The sequence below is a fragment of the Chiloscyllium plagiosum genome, chromosome 14 (assembly GCF_004010195.1).
Source record: "Chiloscyllium plagiosum isolate BGI_BamShark_2017 chromosome 14, ASM401019v2, whole genome shotgun sequence".
Lineage (NCBI taxonomy): Eukaryota > Metazoa > Chordata > Chondrichthyes > Orectolobiformes > Hemiscylliidae > Chiloscyllium > Chiloscyllium plagiosum.
In genome coordinates, this window is record NC_057723.1 from 22,109,590 (window position 1) to 22,130,513 (window position 20,924).

Below are 20,924 nucleotides of genomic sequence, written 5' to 3' on the forward strand. Positions count from 1 at the left end.
CTTTTCCAGCAATAAAGTTTCAACTTTGATCTCCAGCATCTGCAGATCTCACTTTCTCCTCGAAGATTTCAACCTACTGCGAATCCTCTTACAAGGATGCCTTCCTTGAAGAAGCTCTCTGCCTCTCTCTACAAAGATTTCAGTGAGTCCCTCTCTCACTGCACACCCCAGGTCATCTCCTCTGCCAACTCCCCTCCTCCAAGTCCCTCCTCCCTACCTTTTATCTTCTCCTGCTGAACACTCTCTGCTCATTCCTGAAGAAGGGCCTGTGCCCGAAACGTCGAATCTCCTGTTCCCTGGATGCTGCCTGACCTGCTGTGCTGTTCCAGCAATAAAGTTTCAACTTTGATCTCCAGCATCTGCAGACCTCACTTTCTCCTGTGTACTTCTCTCGCCAAATTCAACATTTCCATAGGACTGCAGCAGACGCAAGGAGCCTGATAACTACTGACCCTTATCATTCTCAGACCCGTTGGCCCAGTTGTGGGTCAAGCTGCAGAGAGAGAAGGGGGGGAATTGAGTCGGATGGAAGTGGATAGAGCAGCAGTTAGCTGTGATTCATGAACAGGAGAGCTGGTGAGGAAGTAGGAAGCATGGAGGGCACAAAGGGTATAAGAGTCATTAATTGATCATAGTGTATGTAATCATGGGTGTTGTAGTCCATGAGCCTTAGTGAGAGGTTTGTGCAGTGGCAGGAATGGGGTGAGTGCTGCCTCTGAGTGTGAGCTAGCAGAGAGAAGGTAGTAGCACTTACCCTTGCAGAACACTGACCTTCTATTGACACTGCTTGATGTCTTACTTCACTCAGGACACTACATTCAGGCTGGCTGGATTTGGTGGTGTGGCATCATGTGGTGCTCAACTCAAATAAAGGACTGTCTTCCTTTCAGCCATCCTGTTCATCAACAATTCCAAATTCCTGCCCATAAAGTGGGGAAAGAGAGCTTTCCTTTTGTCCAGACTATGAATGTCGAGGTTCAAGCATGGCAGTGTGAGGTGTTGTTTCTGTGATTGAAGTGGAGTTTTAAATAGGGTACTGGAGATGCGAAAACTTAGAAATTCTCACAGTACTGAGCAATTCCATCACCACCATAGGATTCCCAAAGAAAAGTACCCAAGTGCCATTTACATAATTAATAAAATGAAGAGTGGAAGAATCATAATAAAAGTTGTTCTGAGTCATGGTGGAGTAGATGCCATGAGTCTCACTTGACAAAACACCTTACTTATAATAAGAAAATTCAATCCAGGCAGATCTATGACCAGTACTTTAACCAGAACCAGGTATATTGGTTAAATCTGGGATCATTTGAATGTTGCAATTAAATTTCCGAACCCAAGTCATCACTAGTGAGTGTGAAAGAGTAACACTGAGAAACAATGTAGTTTATCTCCTTGCTTGGTATCTTGGGCACATTTTTGTGATCAACCTTGTGAGAAAATTTCAGCCTGCGTCCAATTGAGGAAAGATATGTGTGCCCGTCGCAAATGTTGGCATGCTGGGCTGAGGTAACATCAACAATAGAATAAAACATGCATCATAAAATGTAACTATTGCTTTGATAAAGCTCAATCAGGAAAGTTAATAATATGGTAATTCCTTTATGTTTAAAAACAAACCAGATAGTTATAAATGGTTTAAAGCTGTGAAAGGATAGTACCTCACATTTTCACTTACGCTGCTTTCACGAAGAGCTCTTTCCCAACTCCTCACCATACTTTAATTTATTTCTCTTTTGCAACAAAAAGGATTACAATGACAACGTGGCGTTCACCATTGGAATGTTCACACTGTCCCAGAATCCATGTGTTATAGGGTTGCCAAGTCATTTATTATATACCAGAGACAACATTCCATCCAACTACTTAGCTGATAGTAGGTTTAGTAAAACAATGGCATCATTTTACTGAGATTTCATTCTAACAAAATGGAAATATAGCCCTTTGCCCTTGGCACAAACACTACTAAGTTCACCCAGTTTTAAAACCATTTTAAAGTATTAAAATGCCAAACAAATTGGAACACCAAAGGGCATGTTCTCAATTAACTCTTTATAAGCTTAAATTTGTGAAGGCCACTGTAAAGTATAAGTATTCTGATTTTTTTATTTCAGTGTTGCCATTTGTTTTTGATGTAATCGCACAAACATAATATGTTATTCTTGTCTTGCATGCCATGTTTCCACCTTTACTGTGGGAGTTAGAGCAATGCTGACATTATTTTTTGTTCACACTGCCTGAAAGGATGACCATATTTAGTTTCACGCCATCTGTGAACAAGCTTTCTACTGACAAAACTCACAATTGCCTTCCAATAGGGTGTAGTACTGATTAGTACTGATATTCAAAATAATAACTACAGTCTCGAGTCATGGTCAGTTTGGATTTTGTCACTTATAGGAAAGGGACTGCAAGAACAAGGAATTATTGAGAGTTTTGGTGTGAACTCACTTGGAATATTGTGTCCCTTTTTGGTATCCTTATTTAGGGAAGCAAATATACACTGGATTGGTTCCTTAACTGAGAGGCTGAATAAATGTGGTCTATATTTTCTGAGGTTCAGGAGATTGGGAGGTGACCTAATTGGAACTTACAGCATCTTGAAGGGGTTTGCCAGGGCAGACACTGAGAGATTGGTGATGTGAAGGAGAAGAGTGTAGATTGATTTGATTTGATTTGTATAGTGAAAAGTTTAATTTTGCACGCTGTGCAGGCAGATCATAACATAAAAGGACATACAGATCATAGGGTGGTTGAACAGAGCAAGGCATAAAAAGTTACAGCTGCCAAGGAGTTGAAGCAACATCAACATTAGATTTGAAATTTGAGAGGTTAATTCAGCAGTCTGATAACAGCAGTGAAGAAGCTGTTCTTGAACCTATTGGTACGTGTGTTTAATCTTTTGTATCTTCTGCCTGACGGAAGAGGTTAGAAGAGATTGTAAGCGGGGTTAAGAGGGTGTTCTTTATTGATGTTGGCTGTCTTTCTGTGGCAATGAGAGGTGTAGATGGAGGCAGTGGATGGGAGGTTGGCTAATGTGATGCTCTGGGTTGTGTTCATAACTTTCTGTAGTTTCTTACAGTCCTGGGCAGAGCAGTAGCTGTACAAAGCTGAGATGCACCCAGATTGAATGCTTTCTATGGTGTATCTATAAAGGGTGGTGAGGGTCTTTATGGACATGATGAATTTCCTGAGCCTCCTGAGGAAGAGGAGTGGGGCAAAAGCCTTATGATAAAGGATTGATCATTTAAGTCTTAGATGAGGAGAACTTCTATACTGTGGGATAAAAATCAGTGGAATTTTCTGCTTAGATGATTGTGAATGCTCCATCATTGAATATTGTGGAGAGGCTGGAAATCAGGCAGAGATAAAGGAAAACAAACACTGCAGGAGAGGGGCAGCTGGGGAAAAGAAGCAGCAGTGCCTGGGAAGAAAGAGGATAAATTGGTTGATAATTACAGCCAAAGGGAATTGCGGTGTCTATGGTAACATTAAAGATTACATTCAACCCCTGAGAATCATAAGTAACACAAAGCAAGCAACCAAGGGAACGTGAAATAAGTTTTAATCTGCAATTGTACCAATTGACAATGGATGATGCAATGAAAAACAAACATCTGAGATTTGATGCTTACATGGGTTTAAGGTCAAAACATGTTTTCAGTCAGGCTTTCAAAATTCATTCAAATAATTAGGAAGGATACTGTTCTTTAACTTGCTTAGGAGAAGTGATCTCACTTCTCTCACGATGCTTCCGATTGGAGGCCTAAACTCCCAAGATTATTTTAGAATTCTTTCTAGCAGTGTATGTAGCGGATCACTGCTGATGGAATGCTGCTTATAATTTGACATGCTGCTGCTGTTTGGCTGCTCTCTCTCTTCACTCTAGTTGCAGTTGAACAGTACTAGGACTGTCCTGCTTTGAAGTTAGACAAGAATGTGGGTCTTTTTTTTGTTTGTTAAATAAGGTATGTCAGCAAAGAAATATGTCATTCTAGCTCTCTGGTTATTCAAAGCCTCACGTCATTGAATTTTTCTGTAAGCCATTATTGCACCTACTCTTAACCAGTATCAGTCCTTTAGCTCTGCATTCTGGTGAGTTTTTTGTCTTTTCTTTTCCTTAAAGCCTTAAATGTTCAATTACCGAAATAACTGTGATTAGAATTCTCTGTGGTTATAATGAATGTGGTTTGCAGATTGGAGTGCAGTTCTATTTATTTGCTGTGTGCTTCTCTCAAGACACATAGTTCCGTAATTCTCTCTCATACTGATATTTACATCAAACGATATCATCATAGCTCTAAAGCATATTTATCAACTTGCATATCTGTGCACCAGTCTTTTAAGTGGGGCAAAAGATAATTGCAAAACCTGCTGGTATTTCTGCAACATGAAGAACATTGCAGCTGTACACAGTAGAGTTGTGTAAAGGCACTTTATTACTAATTATAACTTTTTATTTAAAAATATTGAAACATTATTCCACATGTGAAGACCAGTTGGATTCTGAAGAAGCTAACAAGGAGCCACTTGCTGCAGTTAGTTTATTTCTAAAGGTCAGTGTCGTCATGGTAATAACTAGCAAGGAATTTTACCAAGTTTATACTTTCAGGCAGAGCACAACAAAATGACTAGTGATGAGACCATATTGATTCTATCTCACTTAAAATGCATTTTAATTTAAAACTTCAACATTTTTTATAAAAATCAGACATTAGAAATTTTCAAAATGGCTTCATCACATTTGCAGCGAAACTCCTATTGTGTCAACTCTTTAGATCGGTAATCCTGATTGTGCAGTAGTTGTATATTTATGGCTGTCCCAACATTTGTCACACTTCATCTGATACAGCAGAGATTTATCCTGCTAGGCAAAAATGAAAAATAAAAAGTTAAGAGTGAAACTTATTTATCACATCTTAAGTTGTCAATGTACTCATTGTCTATGTAGTACTTTTTTGGCATGTTCACTATTGTTCTGTAGGCAAAAGAATCAATAAGCTGCACACAACAAAGCTACTATAAACAGCGTGTGGGATAAATGATCAGTTCATTCATTTTGATCAGTTGATCGATCAGGATGATAGGACCAAGTGACCATTTTTACTTGAACAGGCAGACAGGGTGTTGGTTTAATACATCATCAGAAACATGACAATTTTCACAATGCAGCACTCCCTCAGCACACACTGACGTGCCAGCCTAGACTATGCATGAAAGTCCTGTAGTGTGACTTTTACCAATGTTCCCACAAGGCTGCATGTGTCTGCAGCCTTAGGAATCTGGAGGGTACCATGAAAATCCCTCATAAGTTGTTTCTTCGAAGATGCCAGCGTGCAGCGGCAAAAAATAATAAAGGTATACTGGGATTAAATACGTTTGAACAGCCTGTAGCTGTGTGCCCAGGTGTATCACTGAGCCGTGGGCAAAGTTGACCTCAATCAGAAGTACAAGAGACAACACTGTGGCCAATGTCATTAATACTTTTGAGCTGGATACATTGCAAGAGTGCACACCGGTTTTTAATTCCCTTGCACTCTCATGTCCTTTGGGGAGAAGAGGGCACTGGACACCAGAGATAGTGTTCCATCAACTGATCAAGTGCCGCATCTAGCCATACTGACACCAATGAAGGAGGCAGCCCTTGACTGACTGGAATAGCTGTGTAGGAGGCAGTGGTGAGAGTAAAGGAATGGCTACTAGGACCTGAACATCTCTGGATGATAGAGGTGAAATTTATTAATCTTTCCTTCATGCCAAAGCAGTAACTCTATGGATCTGCTTCAATTGCACAGAGCAGACAATGGCAGAAGAACATTTGCAAACCCACCTTCTTGTGTCTCCCATTGGGCCAATTGTGGAGCAGCAGGCAATGCAGGCAAAAGTGACAATATCAGCACAATTTGGAAAGCAAGAAGGTGTATGTGAGGCTGGAGTGCCAGACCAGTCAGGGCCACCTTCCACCAGTGCAGACACATCACCTCTATGGGTCCTCAAGCAAACATGAAAAGCGTGGCACATGGTGAGCAGCAAATTAGGGAAGAGGTGAGGAAGGCTGTTGAAGCTGTGGGCAGTGACCCTTGGAGGATGGACACATCCATAGTATGATGGTGGAGATCCAGAGTCATGGGTGTCACACACAGTTTGTGTTCCTATAACAACAGTTTGAGGCATGTGCAAATGTCATGTTCTCAGAGACTGTGCAGATTGTGGAGCAGACAATGGAGATGCCCATTCATAACATTTTATTTTAGATTCACTACAGTGTGGAAACAGGCTCTTCGACCCAACAAGTCCACACTGACCCTCCGAAGAGCAACCCACGCAGACCCTTTCCCCTACATTTATCCCTGACTAATGCACCTAACACTACGGGCAATTTAGCGTGGCCAATTCACCTAACCTGCACATCTTTGGACTGTGGGAGGAAACCCACGCAGACATGGGGAGAATGTGCAAACTCCACACAGACAGTTGCCCCAGGCTAGAATTGAACCCAGGTCCCTAGCGCTGTGAGGCAGCAGTGCTAATCGCTGAGTCACCGTGCCGCCTGTGTATGTGCTGCCCTATAACAGGCACATGACTGCATGAGCCTGTCCATTGAGAGCGTGGCCAACCACTTGGAGAAGCATGAGAGGTATCATGTAGAATGGATGCAGAAGTATTGCACTGACTTCCAGGCAATGAATGTCAAAGGGGCTCTGATAGCATAAATGATGTATGGACTGGGTACTAAGTATATTACAACTATTGGTCACCTCTAATATTCAAGCACCCATGAAGTGGTTGGTCATGAGTATGAGGGGGTCCCTTGGATGAAGCCATTGTGATCTGATGCCTCCTTGACCCCACCGACGAAGGCACCATCAGTGCAGGAAGGCTGCCTGGGAGTGGCTGCCTCTCTATGGCACCATGGCACCAAGGACAACTGCCAGAGTTATCTCAGCAGCCTACCATCACCTCAGCCTTTTCTACAGGGCAAACGCCCTGGAGGAGGAACAGGCTCTTACTAGTGGGATAGTGCAAGGGTCAGTGATAGGTCTATTCTAAATGTTCATTACCTACTTAAATGATGTGGATGTGAAATTAATTAAATTTCCAAATTTGCTGATGACTCCAAACTGAGTGGGATCATAAATTGGGAGAAGGATACAAGGAGGCTTCAGGAGGACATAGACAGGCTAAACGAACAGCTCAGAACATGATAGATGGTAAATAATGTGAATAAGTGAAAAGTTATTCCATTTGGTACCAAACAAAAGGCAGAAGAATTCTTAAATGTTGAGAGCTTGGAAAGAGTGGATGTCCAAAGGGATCTGGGTATACTTGTCCATGAGTCATTAAAAGTTAGCATGTGATTGCAAAAAGCAATTAGGAAGGCAAATGATGTGTTAACATTCATTTCAATAGGGTTTGAGGATTTGAGAAATGAAGCTATCTTTCTATAATTGTATAAAGTGTTGGGGAGAGCTCACCTGGAGTATTATCTACAGTTCAGTCTCAAAGGAAGGATATAGTGCCACAGAGGGAGTTCAACAAAGGTTCATCAGATTAATCTCTGGGATAAGAGGATTGCTTTATGAGTAGAGATTAAAGAAACTGGGTCTATATTTCCTTGAGCTTCAAAGAATGAAAGGTGATGGTTGTAGGTTTGCTCGCTGAGCTGTAGGTTTGATATCCAGACGTTTCATTACCTGGCTAGGTAACATCATCAGTGGCGACCTCCAAGTGAAGCGAAGCTGTTGTCTCCAGCTTTGTATTTATATGTTTGTCCTGGATGGGGTTCCTGGGGTTTGTGGTGATGTCATTTCCAGTTCGTTTTCTGAGGGGTTGATAGATGGTATCAAGATCTATGTGTTTGTTTATGACGTTGTGGTTGGAATGCCAGGCCTCTAGGAATTCTCTGGCATGTCTTTGCTTAGCCTGTCCCAGGATAGATGTGTTGTCCCAGTCGAAATGGTGTTTTTTTTCCTCCGTGTGTAGGGCTACGAGGGAGAGAGGGTCATGTCTTTTTGTGGCTAACTGGTGTTCGTGTATCCTGGTGGCTAACTTTCTTCCTGTTTGTCCTATGTAGTGTTTGTGATAGTCCTTGCATGGAATTCTGTAGATGACGTTGATTTTGTCCATGGGTTGTACTGGGTCACATGCATGAAAGGTGATCACACTGTAACTTCAAAATTCTTACAAGGTGTGACAGAGTGGATGTACATAAGATGTTTCCCCTGGCTGGTGTCTCTAAAACCAGATAATATAATTTCAGAATAAAGAGTGGGCCATTTAAAATGGAGAGGAGGAAGAATCTCTTTAAGGATGGTGAGCCTTTGGAATTATGTATTCCAGAGGACTGGGCGGCTCAGTCATAGACTATGTTCAATATAGAAACTAAGAGGTTTCTGGACCCCAATGACATTAAGGGATGTGGACAAAGTGTGGTTAAGTGGGCATGGTGATAGGTGGTTAGCCATGATCTCATTGAATGGTGGAAGTAAGCTTGATGGGCTGAATACCCTGCTCCTGTACCTCTGTTCCGGTCCATCAGCAGCAATTCAGTTATATACATTTGTGACAACTGAGCGATAAATGTTGTTTTATCTTCCTCCTTGAATACATCCAGCTGCTCTGACTTCGATTTACCTTCAGGGCCGCTTACACTCAATCACATCTCAGTTTTGTAAAATTGTTTATCCCCAAATTAAAACTTTTACTTTTTGACTACCTCTCTTTTTTTAAAATCACAACTCCAAATTACTACAATGAGAATACTTTATAACTGATGGCCCTGTCACCTCCTCAGATTAATTCCCTAAAATCAAGTCCAAAATTGCCAATTTCTTTAATAAACCCCTTATATTCTGGCCAAAAGCAATCTGAACGTGGTTTAAGAATTCTGCATTCTGTGTACATTTTACACTGAACACATGCCATTGCTCTTGTGTTTTGGTTTCCCATTCTCTTTATATTCCACCCTCTCACCCTGCTCCTTTTCTTGCTGTGTTGCTGCCAACTTTCAGATGAGCTGCTAAAGACTGAGATGCCTTCGTGTCCCAGGGAAGTCCAATGCAAGTTTGAGGAACAGCACCTTATCTTCACCTTCGCTCTCTCCAGTTTTCTGGACTCAGTGTTTAGTTCAACAACTTGACATCATATGCTCTGCTTCCATCTTGTGATAGATCTATTTTTCCTCCCTTTTTTGTTTTACTAAGCTAGTTTTCATCTTGTTTCTTTCTTACTCCCTTGCTAATGCATTCAGGTAGTTTTTATATATAATTTACACCTCATTTAGATACAACCTTTGTTTCCTCACTATATCCATTACTATTCTTTCTGGTTGTTGCGTCATGGAACTTTTGTTATTTAATCTTCCCAGCTATTTGCTTGGCTCAGTTAATAGTACTGTTGCCCTGAGTTAGAAACTTGAGTGTACAAACCCACTTTGTGACTTGAGTATTTTATTGATTTGCCTTTTTGTGCATTACTTGGTATTACTCGATTGCTAGGAGTGACTTATTTCAATTTACACATTCAAAATTTTACCCATTCAGGTTGGTATAAAAGTAAAATTGCTGAAAGGCTCTCAAGGTGAGCATTATTTCTTCGGTCAATGATTTCCAACAAGCTGTCATTAGTTGCATTTTCAGTCCGTGGAAAGTTGCTGTATGCAAGGTTGGAACCTGCAATCTTCTCTGTAATTAGATGCACTTCAGGATGCTATAGTGCAATAAGTTTGTGCACACTTTTTCTTTGCGCCAGTGGTAAATGTTTTAATTGTAATTAATCTGTTTTCAGAAATTGGTTCATCCAAAGAAATCAGATGCATCTTTGAAGTCTCATTTGGAAATGATGCAGATCAGATTGTTGAACAGCAGTTGAAGAATGGATGGATTGGATCAAACAGAAGCCACCTCGAGTCCCTTCTCTCCTGACAGGCTCACCAGCCACATAGATCAGTTCAACCACCAGCGTGGCAAAGGGGACTCTGGTTATAGTTCCTTCTCTACTTCGTTCAACACTCCAGAGTACTTGTCTCTAGCTCATTGCAGTGAGAGTCCCAGGCAATCAAGAAATGTGTTCTATCAGGGTCCTGATTCAGAGGCATTGCAACATACTGACACAGTAGTCCATGATGCTGGTGTTATGGGCAATGAAGAGAGACCTATGTTCCCATCAATGGATAACTCCAATAGAAATGGTAATGATAGGAAGTTTAATTCGTCAAACCCACCTCCTCCACCAATGCGCCTTGATAGTTTCCTCGTTACAAAGCAGCATGATGGTCTTGGCAACAATTACAGCTACGATGGGCCTTGCCCCCCAAATGTGACCGAGAGGTTATCACTAACAGAGAGCAAGACACAGGGGATGACTATCGCAAGTTACCACCAATCTGAGGTGACCACAAACCTGCCTCCTGATAGAGTTCCTTCTAATCTTGGACAAACCCAGTCTCCTTGGTGTACTCCAACTTCAAACTTGGCTGGTTTTGTGCCAGGAAAACATAATCACTCACTTGAAGGTGCTGTCAATTTGCCTTCCAAAAGGACCGATAAGGCATCTCAAAACAACTCAAATGATTCAACTCCTTCCTTTGCCCATCACAGCTTTGACTGTGCAGAATTGCAGCAACAAATGTACAATCTCCCATTGGCGCACAGAATTAAACCACATCCTGTTAGGCAGCAGCACCTCGATCTGTCACCTGTAGTAAACCTTGGTAGTGCTAGTGAAAGTAATCAAATTACAGTACCGTATTGTTACACCAGCAGTGCACGTACAGAAACATCCACAAGAGAGTCCTCGCCAGCTGAAGGCATTTCAGGGCCTATCCAGGCCAAGGGCCTTGACAACACTGTGGAAGCATATAAATCTGAGGTACATTCTAAGCTTCATGTAACTAGAGATTGCAAAGGTAGAAAGGAATCATCGGATCAGTTGAATACCAGCCATTTAGTTCTTTCATCATCTGGCATAGATTTGCAACCCACATGTGGAAAGTTTGAAGTTAGAAGGCATAACAACACCAGCAGCAGTCAAATCTTCTACTGTGGACCCAGTGAAAATTCTCACAACCCTAAACTACATCCTACAGTGCCTGAGTCAGCAACGCATAGCAAGTACATAAGCCAAAGGCAAATGAGAAATAGCATAGACAGTGCAGGATCTCAGGTACTTCCACATTCAGAGTCAAGAATTGACCACAGCATTTTAGCGGTGTCTAGGCCAGCAAGACAGGTATGTACAGAAGGTGTTATCACTGCTGAAAATACTCCAATGTTGCATCGTCTTACCTTCGAAAGCGCAAATATTGCTAAAAATGCAGCAGTGAATGCTAATCAGAAAAGACAATACATGGAGGAGCCAAAAGAGGCATATAATCAGAGAGACAGAAACCAAGACATGCGCAGGGGTGTCCAGAACAAACAGGAACAGTTTCACAAGTGCAAGAGTTCTTTGCAGCTCTTAGACGAATCTAACAAACTTAACCAATTGACTGAAGAATGTCCAGACACCTTTGGATCGCCAACTGATTCTTCTAAAATTGCTTATAGAGATCAAGTCAAGCATGCACAGACTATGGTCCTGAAGGAGACCTCCTTTAAACGTAGAGATCTTCAGTTTAGTTGGCCAAACCGGGCTAAGCAGAAGCCCACCGAGAAGCCAAGCATCACACACTTCCAAACAATTTCTTTGACAGACCCAAGGCATTTCCTCGATGATCCAACAACCACAATGCCACCAACACAAGTATTACATGAGGACCTACCAGCTAAAGCTTTGGCTTCTGAGCATCAGGCTGCTCGTATAGGGAACAGGAAAAAACTGACACCTCAAGAGAAAAAGATCTATCATTCAGTACCTGAAAAAATAAATCAATTAGGTGTGCCAAATAGTTCAAGAAAATGCTCTCCTTCATCAGAGCAGGACAGTAATTTCCCAAACCCACATGAAGAGAGAAGCATTGTATCTTCCAGGCAACAACTGTTTGAACCAACTTCCTTGGCAGCAAATACACCTGTGGCGTTAAAGCAGATTCAGCACAAGGCCTTAGTTGAGTACATGGATCGCAAGAAAAGTCAGAGACCCGGTGGCATAGAACCCATATGTGAACAAACCCAAATGGCAAGGTCTATTGCACACTGGAGATTATCAGACTGGAGTTCCAATGCATGTTCCAACCTCAGCTCTGCCAAAGGGCAGAACTTATCCCAGGATGATTCCTTGGCAATGCCAGCTGTCTGCACTAATGTGTCTCTCAACAGCCAGTTAGGCCAGCCATTTGAAAACCACTACTTTCAAAAGCAGGCAGATGACATTATTATTTCTGGACCATTTGCCTCCACTGATAATTTGCCGGACCCACCAAAGTCTGTTCGTTCTGTTGGGCGCCCAAGATCAAAGTCATCCCCATTATCCTCACAGGTATGTACGTTAGTTGTGAGCTGAGTCATTCTCATTTGATTTGTCCCTCTGAGCTTGTGTGGCACAGTTGCTCCTGCTTTTGAGATGAGAAGCTCTGGCTTTGATTCCCACATCAGGACTGGTATCTTGTTCACTTCAGGAAAGCCAGCGTGTTAGCGAGTTTTGAGAAGATTTGTAGCTCATGTTGAGGTTCTGGATGTAGGTTTGCTCACTGAGCTGGAAGGTTCATTTACAGAAGTTTTGTCACCCTACTGGGTAATATCTTCAGTGGGCCTCAGGGCGAAGCACTGTTGATAATTCCTGCTTTCTATTTATATATTTTATATATAAAAGCATATTTATGAACATATAAATAGAAAGCAGGAATTATCAACAGTGCTTCACCCTGAGGCCCACTGAAGATGTTACCTAGTAGGGTGATGAAATGTCTGGAAATTAACTTTCCAGCTCAGCGAACAAACCTATATCCAAAGCCAGCATGTATTGATGCTGAACCACGGCTCAGGTAAATGGGGAAAGTTAATGGCAGGAAAGGTGCCAAATGCACCTGCCAGGTCCAGAAAGCATTGATGGATAAGAAGGGTGAGCAATTAACATTGTATTAAAAGCTATAAAAAGAAAAGTGAACCTGCCACATGAATGCCAGATCCAGACCAAATGTTTTCCAAGTACAGGTCGTTCTGCTATAATGGGCATTTTGTTAACACAAATTTGCTATAACATGAATGACAAATTGGGGACACTGTTTCTAAAGCACAAAGTATTGGTTATAATGTGATTCTCGTCCCATTAGTTTAAATGGTGCTGCTGTTGTGCAATTTTCTTATAACACAGAATTTCACAAGAATGGAACTACTGCGTTGTAGCAGAACTGACTGTAGTTTCTGGTCCTTTACTTGTGATTAAGGATGAGGGTCAGAAGAAGGGGATAATAATTGTGAAAACAGTGAAGAGATATTTGCAACAAAGGCTGGAGACTGCAAACCCATTTGATTAGAGATTTTAAGATTTTTGTATTGTCCTGTAACCTAAGTGATCAGGAATCTTTTTGTTCCAGAGCTCTGTTACCATTTAACCTCAGGAGAAGATGTGGAAAAATGCTGCTCCTCTTGCCAAATTGTTTTTTTATTTTCATTTTTTAACCACAATGAAATCTGAGTTTGAAAACAATTAAAGCTACATGCATTTACCGTTTTCTGTGGTAGCCAGTTCCAAATTCAAATCACTCTCCAAATAAAGAAACTTCTCCTTATTTCTGTATTGCACTAATTATTAAGCTGTACTGATGTCCCAAGTTTAGGATCTTCCCACCAGTGGAAACATTCTCGTTGTATCTACTCTGTTTAATCCATTCAGAATTTAAAAGCCCTCGATCAAATCGACTCTAAATTTTTTCTTTACAAAAGAGAAAATAAAATCTGTTTAGTGAGTGCAATCTCTCAGTTCTGGTACCATCCTAGTAAATCTTTCATCTAGTAAATATTTTACAATATAGGTACTAGAAATGAGTACTGAATTGCCTCGAGGCTAGTGTTGTCCAATTAGTTTTTGCAAGTTTAACATGTAAATTTCAAACACATTGAAATTAAACCAAACAAACCTAAGAGAATAAAAATGTTTTGATAAGGTTTGTTTTTCCCTATTGCAGAAGGATTTGCCTCCTGGTCTAAGCCCAGAACCATTGGTACAAATGCGTAACAGCAACACCACTTCCAGGTGAGTGACAAAATGTCAATGAAAAGATATGTCCTAAGCTTGAAGCTTCAATATTTAAGAGGCAGAACTGAAGTGGAAGGGTACCTCTCCCTGCTCTGATAATCTCTGCCTGACCTTGTTTTCCAGCCTGAGAATCATTTCCAGATGGAAAGTAAATCTGTGGCTTCTGGAGTTGTGTTCATTTTGGAACAGAACCATGTCCCTTATCATAGCACAAGGAGAATTGATATGGATGAGTTGGGCCGAAGGGCCTCTTTCCGTGCTGTATGACTCTATGACTCAATGAGCAGATAGCCAATGGATTTCTTATGCAAAAAAAAACCTGTATTCCCTACAGTGCGGAAACAGGCCCTTCGACCTAACCAGTCCACACTGACCCTCCAAAGAGTAACCCACCCAGACCCGTTTCCCTCTGACTAATGCATCTAGCACTATGGGCAATTAAGCATGGCCAATTCACCTAACCTGCACATCTTTGGACTGTGGGAGGAAACCGGAGCACCCCGAGAAAACCCACGCAGAAAACGGGGAGAATGTGTAAACTCCAAACAGACAGTTGCCCAAGGCTGGAATCAAACCTGGGACCTTGGTGCTGTAAGGTAGCAGTGCTAACCACTGAGCCACCATGCCGCCCATGAATGTTCTTCATGGTAACATAGCAACACTCTGAAAATATTCATTTGGACCCCTCTTTCAGTCCTGTCCTCTGAATTCTAAGACTGGATAGGTAGTTCAGGTACCGACCATGGCAATGCAAATAGCAGGAACTATGACAAAAGTTTTTTTTCTCATTTGTATGTCTTATTGTTGGCCATGACTTCTCCTGCTGGAACAAATCTGGAGAAAGCAATGGGCAGCCATTCGCACAGTGATGATCATCCACAAGTTATTTTCCACCTCTGCCTGTTCAAAATCCACCAAGTATTGTTGTAGAGAGAGCCAGGAATTGAAGCACCTATTCGTAGCTAGGTCAGCACAGTGGTTATGTCAGCCTGGTATGACTTTACATCATCATCTCATATACTGAGGAAAATCAGTAGGTCAAATACATTTCAAGTGTAGAGGGGACCTCTTTACGTTACCTCTTATTGGAAATGACATATAATCAAACAACATAAAAGATATTGAATGTGATGGATAGTTTGAATATATTCATTTTTATAAGCTGGGAACAAAATCAATACTAAATCATTTTGAATTAACTATAAACCACTTAAGGCAGTGACTGCAGAAATTATAACTGTGTGAATCAGCAGTTTATTCTATGTAGGGATATTGTCCCCAAATATCTGTAGCCATTTCACTGACAAGTGCTCTAACTTGAGCCATCACAAAGGGAGATATTGAGGGAGCAGATGTAGTTGCTTCCTGAAGGGAGTCTTCTGTGAAACCAGATTTCTAGAAGGAAGATGAAAAGAGATTTTATTTTAGGGAGTAGGGATTTACCTTAAATTAGGGGCGAATTTGTCTTCACTATTATCTGAAAAACATTTGGGAATTCATCAGTGAAACTTGGGGAGGGAAGAAGATTGATGTGTAAATACAGATTATAATGAAATTGCACAGTGCATTGGTAAAACTGCACTCTGAATTCCACGTCTAGTTCTAGTGGATTAGAAACAAGGAAAACATTCAAGCAATTCAGACAGTGGAGAAATTGACCCATAATGTCAAAGTTTTGAGTGAAGTTAAAAGATCTTGTTAAGATTATAAGAATAATTCAGACAATAGAAAAGCTCAGTTCTTAATATTCCTGGAAATCAAACTGTGATGGTATGTTCGAACCAGTGAAAGGTAAATTGAAGACTCATTGTCAGATGCAAAACCAGAAATTGCTGGAGAAACTCAGCAGGTTTAGCAATATCAGTGAAGAGAAATCACTTCTTTCTGTCCATAGAAGTTTTTCCAGCAATTATGTTTTTGTTTCAGATTTCAGGCATCTGTAGTTCTTTGTTTTAATTCATTATCAGATGACTTTTTGTTCATGAAATGATCAATGCATTCAATGAGTTCCCTGGAGTGGCCTGGAATTATTTGAGGAACTATTGGCTGCTGTAGGAGGGCTAAGAGTATGGCATTTCTGATTGGAAAGCCTAAGATGGTCCAATAGTCTTCCTTCTCTGCAGTAATGGAAATTAAGGGAGGGCTATGGAGAGAAAATTTGAGGAGTGGGAGTCATTGAGTTAGCCATGTGGTCATGATAGGCTGAATGGTCTTTTTCTCTGCTGTGACCATTCCTTAATTCTGTTGTTAGAATTAGAGAACCCTAGAGAAATTCAGTCATTCACCAGCAGAGGACGCTGTAAACCCTGTCTTCACACATGTAAGAAAATTGTTTATGGTCATTATCATTGGATTACCATCCTCTGTGCATTATTGAATTGATTTTACTGTAATTATTTTCCGATATCACAATTCTACTCTTAGCCAGTTGTTATTACAGCTCCTTTAGAAAATGTTAAAGGATAAACCATTAATTGCTTTATCTGGAATTTAAATAACACCAGACGAAATAGGAGCAGGAATAGACCCACTCAAGCCTGCTCTGCCAGTCAGTACGATCATAGCTGGTCTGATGTGACCTCAACTCCACTCTTTCTGCATGACCCCATAACCCTTGATTCCCATATCAATCAAAAATCTGTCCAACTCAGCCTTGAATTATTCAATCATTCAACCTCCAGTACTTCCTGAGGGTAAGGACTCCAAACACTAAGGATCTTCAAGAGAAGAAATTACTCCCCATCTCCATCATAATGGCAGATGCCATAATTTGAGACCGTGATTGGATATTCTAGATTTTTCCCCATGTGGGTATTCACATGTCAATGATGTGGGCGTAAAGGTGAGAAAATGTTCTAATCTTGGTTCTGCTTGAAACTTGTCAATTGTGTGACATAATGTGCTCCAATTTTGTATTCACAACCTAAATCTTCCAAATTTGTAATGTTCCTTCTTAGATCTGCTTCTGGTAAAATCAGCTCTGTAACTGATCGGACGACTTATTCAAAATGTCATGAAAATAAGCGTAAAAACATGGCACCCAGCAAGGGCATACTTGCAAGACAAAGAGGAATGTCATTGGATGAATTCCAGATGTCAAGAGTTGAAAGTCCCCCATTACTGAGCAGAAGTTCTGACCAACTCCACCACTCTGTGATTGACAATGAACTAGAGTCCCAAACTGGAAATATGGGACCTCCAGAAAGATCCAGTGGAACTCCAACTAACTGGAATAAGGCAGCGCTGACATTGAAACAAGAACCTCCAACACTATCAAGATTGCCTTCCCCCAAACAAGATGGGATTAAATTGAAGCAGGAAGGTATTAAGTTAGGATCTAACCAGGTTTCAGCTGTCACTGTCTTTGAGACAGATTCTAAAGTGACCAAGGCTCATACAGGTTCGTCTGCAGAATCTCCATCTTCTACATCCCCACCTCCACATTCCAGGCTGCAATCTCCACGAAGGAATTCAAGAGATCGGGCGCATTCCCTTTCATCCCTGTCTTCCTCGAGAGATGATGTGTTTCTTGAGGATTCTTCTGTAATATCAGAAAACAGTAAGACAGATCCTTGTTCAATTTCTGAAAATTTTTCTGTTCAATTCAGTATCACACAACAGCATCGGACAAAAAGGTTTGAATCTTCACCCATGGAAATGGCAACAAATAAAGAAACCAAATTGGTTACACAATCAGCCAGGTAAGGTGGCAAAAGCTGTTCATTATTCACAGCAAATCCTTGCTATTCTTTATCTGGATTTTCTGTATAGTATTGCAATTTTTAAAAAAATCATCTAACAACTGTCTGTGTGGAGTTTGCACATTCTCCCCGTGTCTGTGTGGGTTTTCTCCGGGTGCTCTGGTTTCCTCCCACAATCTACATCCCCATCTCCACATTCCAGGCTGCAATCTCCGTTGGCCATGCTAAATTGCCCATAGTGTTCAGGGATGTGTGGGTTAGGGGTAAATGTAGAGTAAAGGGGTTTGTGTGGGACACTCTTCGGAGGGTCGGTGTGGACTTGAAGGACCTGTTTCCACTCTGTAGGCACTCTATGAAATCACCTGACAGCCAATTGCTAAAGAAACTCAGCAGGTCTAGCAGCATCTGTGGAGAGAAAGCAGACACTTCTTCACTGGACTCAAAATGTTAATTCTGCTTTCTGTGCACAGATGCTGCCAAACCTACTGAGTTTCAACAGCAACTTCTGTTTTAGTTTGAGATTTCCAGCATCCATGGTTCTTGGTTTTATTTTAGATGTAAAAAGTTAAACATCTTAATTCAATTTGGCTTCGGATATAGCACAGTTTCAGCTGTAAATATAAAATGTCGTATTAGGGACAAGGTGACCCTGTTGAATAGATTTAAGGTTTCCTTTACTGCTTGTTTTACACCTATGAGAATGTCTGTTGATAAATACAGCTTATGTGTGAGTTTGGCATCAAAATTGTTACTCCTCAAAGTATCAATTTGTTGCAAGTGAATATTGATGCTGCTCAAAGGATTAATTAGATTTGGAGGTGAGGAGTAGTATGATGCTGTTGTGGGAAGACAGAACCCTCACTGTTAGTACATGTGGCCTCAAGAATTCTTAATTTAGCAGTGCCAGTGAGATAAGCAATATCTTCCTTTATAAAGCGAGAGATCAATTTCAACCCGAATGATAGTGAAAGCTACTTCTCAATCGGAAATACAATTTATGAGGAAAGTCTGTTTTATTTCAGCTGTTTTGAGAAACTAATTTTAAAACAATATTGACTTCTGCACAAGCCCAAGAATATATCAAATGTTCATATAATACATTTTTTTATTTTCTGTGAACCAATTTTGCTTGGTAGAATTTTATTAGCTCAAGGTTCCGTCAACAGGGCCCATCAACATCTATGCTTTAAGGCTTACCAAGGGAAATCTAATGACATTGTAGGGGGATACCTTTCCCAGCACTTCTTTCCTTTTGTTTTTTTATCCCTTGCAGAAGCGTAATTGTAGCTGTGGGCCTGAAATGCAAAGCAGACACTTGTGATGGGTGTGGTAGATGGATAGACGAGAGTTCCTAGTTCAGGATGTTAATGCCTCTATTATGAATCTGAGATGCTTTCCAAATGTAATTTTAATTGTAGCTATTTGACATGATTCCAGAGTTTTTTTTCTTTCTAAGAATTCACTGTCAACAAGGGAATCTGTTCATCTAAATTTCAGAGAAAATGGTGAGGAAAATCATAACAGGTATATGTCAACGGGGTTGGGACTTTCATCAAACTGTCCAGACCTCACTATTGAAAGACCCATGTCAACCCCCATGGCACAAGTTGCAAAGTCTGCTGAGGGCAAAAGTGAGACCAATCAGCCATTTCCAGTGAAGGACCATCAAGACAATAGGGAAGAGCCATCTCCACAGCTTTCAAAAGACCCGGGGACAAACTCTGTCCATGTAAGGGTGAAGGCAAAGACTCCTGAAGACCTCAGAATCGAGGAGCTTATAAAGGAAATTATAAATGAAGATCATTCACTAGCAGATGTGTTCGATCCCAACCCTACAAGGAAAACTATAATGGATCTTGTGACAGAGTTGTTTCAAAAGGATACTTTGGTGCTTGAGGCTTGTCAGAGGAGACAGCAAATGTACAGTCAGGGAATGGAGAAGGAAACCAAGAATAAGTAAGTAAATTAATTACACTTTTCGATATGTAACTTGTGAATAAATTATGTGAAATGATTACTGAAAAGGTAAGTGAGCTAAATGAGATCTTTAAGTTCTCAATGATGATTTTGGAACACAATCCATCATGCTTCATGTAGGTACAAAAGAGATTTTAACTCTAGCAGTATTGCACTGAGCTGTCCAAGATTGAAGCTGAGCTGCTCTTCTTTCAATTTTTAATATTTCCTTTCATAGGAGAGTAGGAACATGGAATTTAAAAGTGGGTGTAGGTCTTTGAGCCATTTATTTTAAATATGATCATCTAACTCAGTACCCTGTGCCTGTTTTCTCCACGTACCCTTTGATCCCTTTATTTCTAAGACCTATATCTACATCTTTCTAGAAAGCCTTCATTGTTTCTGTGGGTTAATATTCAGATATCATCAATACATCAATTAAAATGTGGAGCTGGAAAGACACAGCGGGTCAGGCAAGTTGAAATTTCAGGTTGGGACCCCGATCAGTCAACATTTTATCAACTCTGACTTCCAGCATCTGCAGTTCTTACCATCTCCAAGTCGCTGAAAACCATACTGCGAAGCCTCTTCAAACCAGCTTTGAAGACATTTTCCTAATCCCTCCATAAAGATCTCAGTGGGTCTCTCTTCCACTGCCACTCCCAGGTTACCTCCTCCACCCAGTCCTGATATAGGGTCCTGACCTGAAAAGTCAACTTTCCTGCTCCTCCGATGCAACCTTACCTGCTGTGCCTTTCGAGCTCCGCATTTTATCGACTCTGACTTCCAGCATCTGTAGTCCTAACTGTCTCCAAATCACCAATACATCAGTACATGGGCAAGACCAACATGGAAGAAGGGTGGGACAGTGTTTAGTGGATGGTGGGGTATGAACTGATGCATTACAAAATGGGTTCCAAGCAAGAATGGCTGCGCAGTGCTGTTTGCAGTGTCTACTAATATCCAGTAACAACAGTTTAGTTTTTTGTATGATATGGAAATGTAAACACTGAGCAGGAGTCTATATTTTTAAATAATTTTGATACAAACGTGATTTAGGGGCAGCAGGAGGCCAATCACCCCTCAAGCCTGCCTTATGAATAAGGACATGATTGATCTGATTCCCCTCTA

The 20,924-nt window shown here is 40.9% G+C and overlaps 1 protein-coding gene across 3 annotated transcripts in view; it reads left to right on the forward strand.

The window, feature by feature from the left end:
- Positions 1–20,924, forward strand: part of LOC122556538 (protein Shroom3-like) — a 79,435-nt gene that overhangs the window by 29,009 nt on the left and 29,502 nt on the right. For 2 of the 3 annotated variants that reach the window (XM_043703315.1, XM_043703314.1), the window contains exons 2-5: positions 9,787–12,417; positions 14,066–14,133; positions 17,094–17,837; positions 19,335–19,793. In XM_043703315.1, coding sequence (XP_043559250.1) covers positions 9,874–12,417; positions 14,066–14,133; positions 17,094–17,837; positions 19,335–19,793 — 3,815 coding nt within the window. In that variant the 5' untranslated portion in view covers positions 9,787–9,873. Of the gene's footprint in view, positions 1–2,864; positions 2,885–9,786; positions 12,418–14,065; positions 14,134–17,093; positions 17,838–19,334; positions 19,794–20,924 lie in introns of those variants that run through there. The other variant, XM_043703316.1, reaches the window with a different exon arrangement.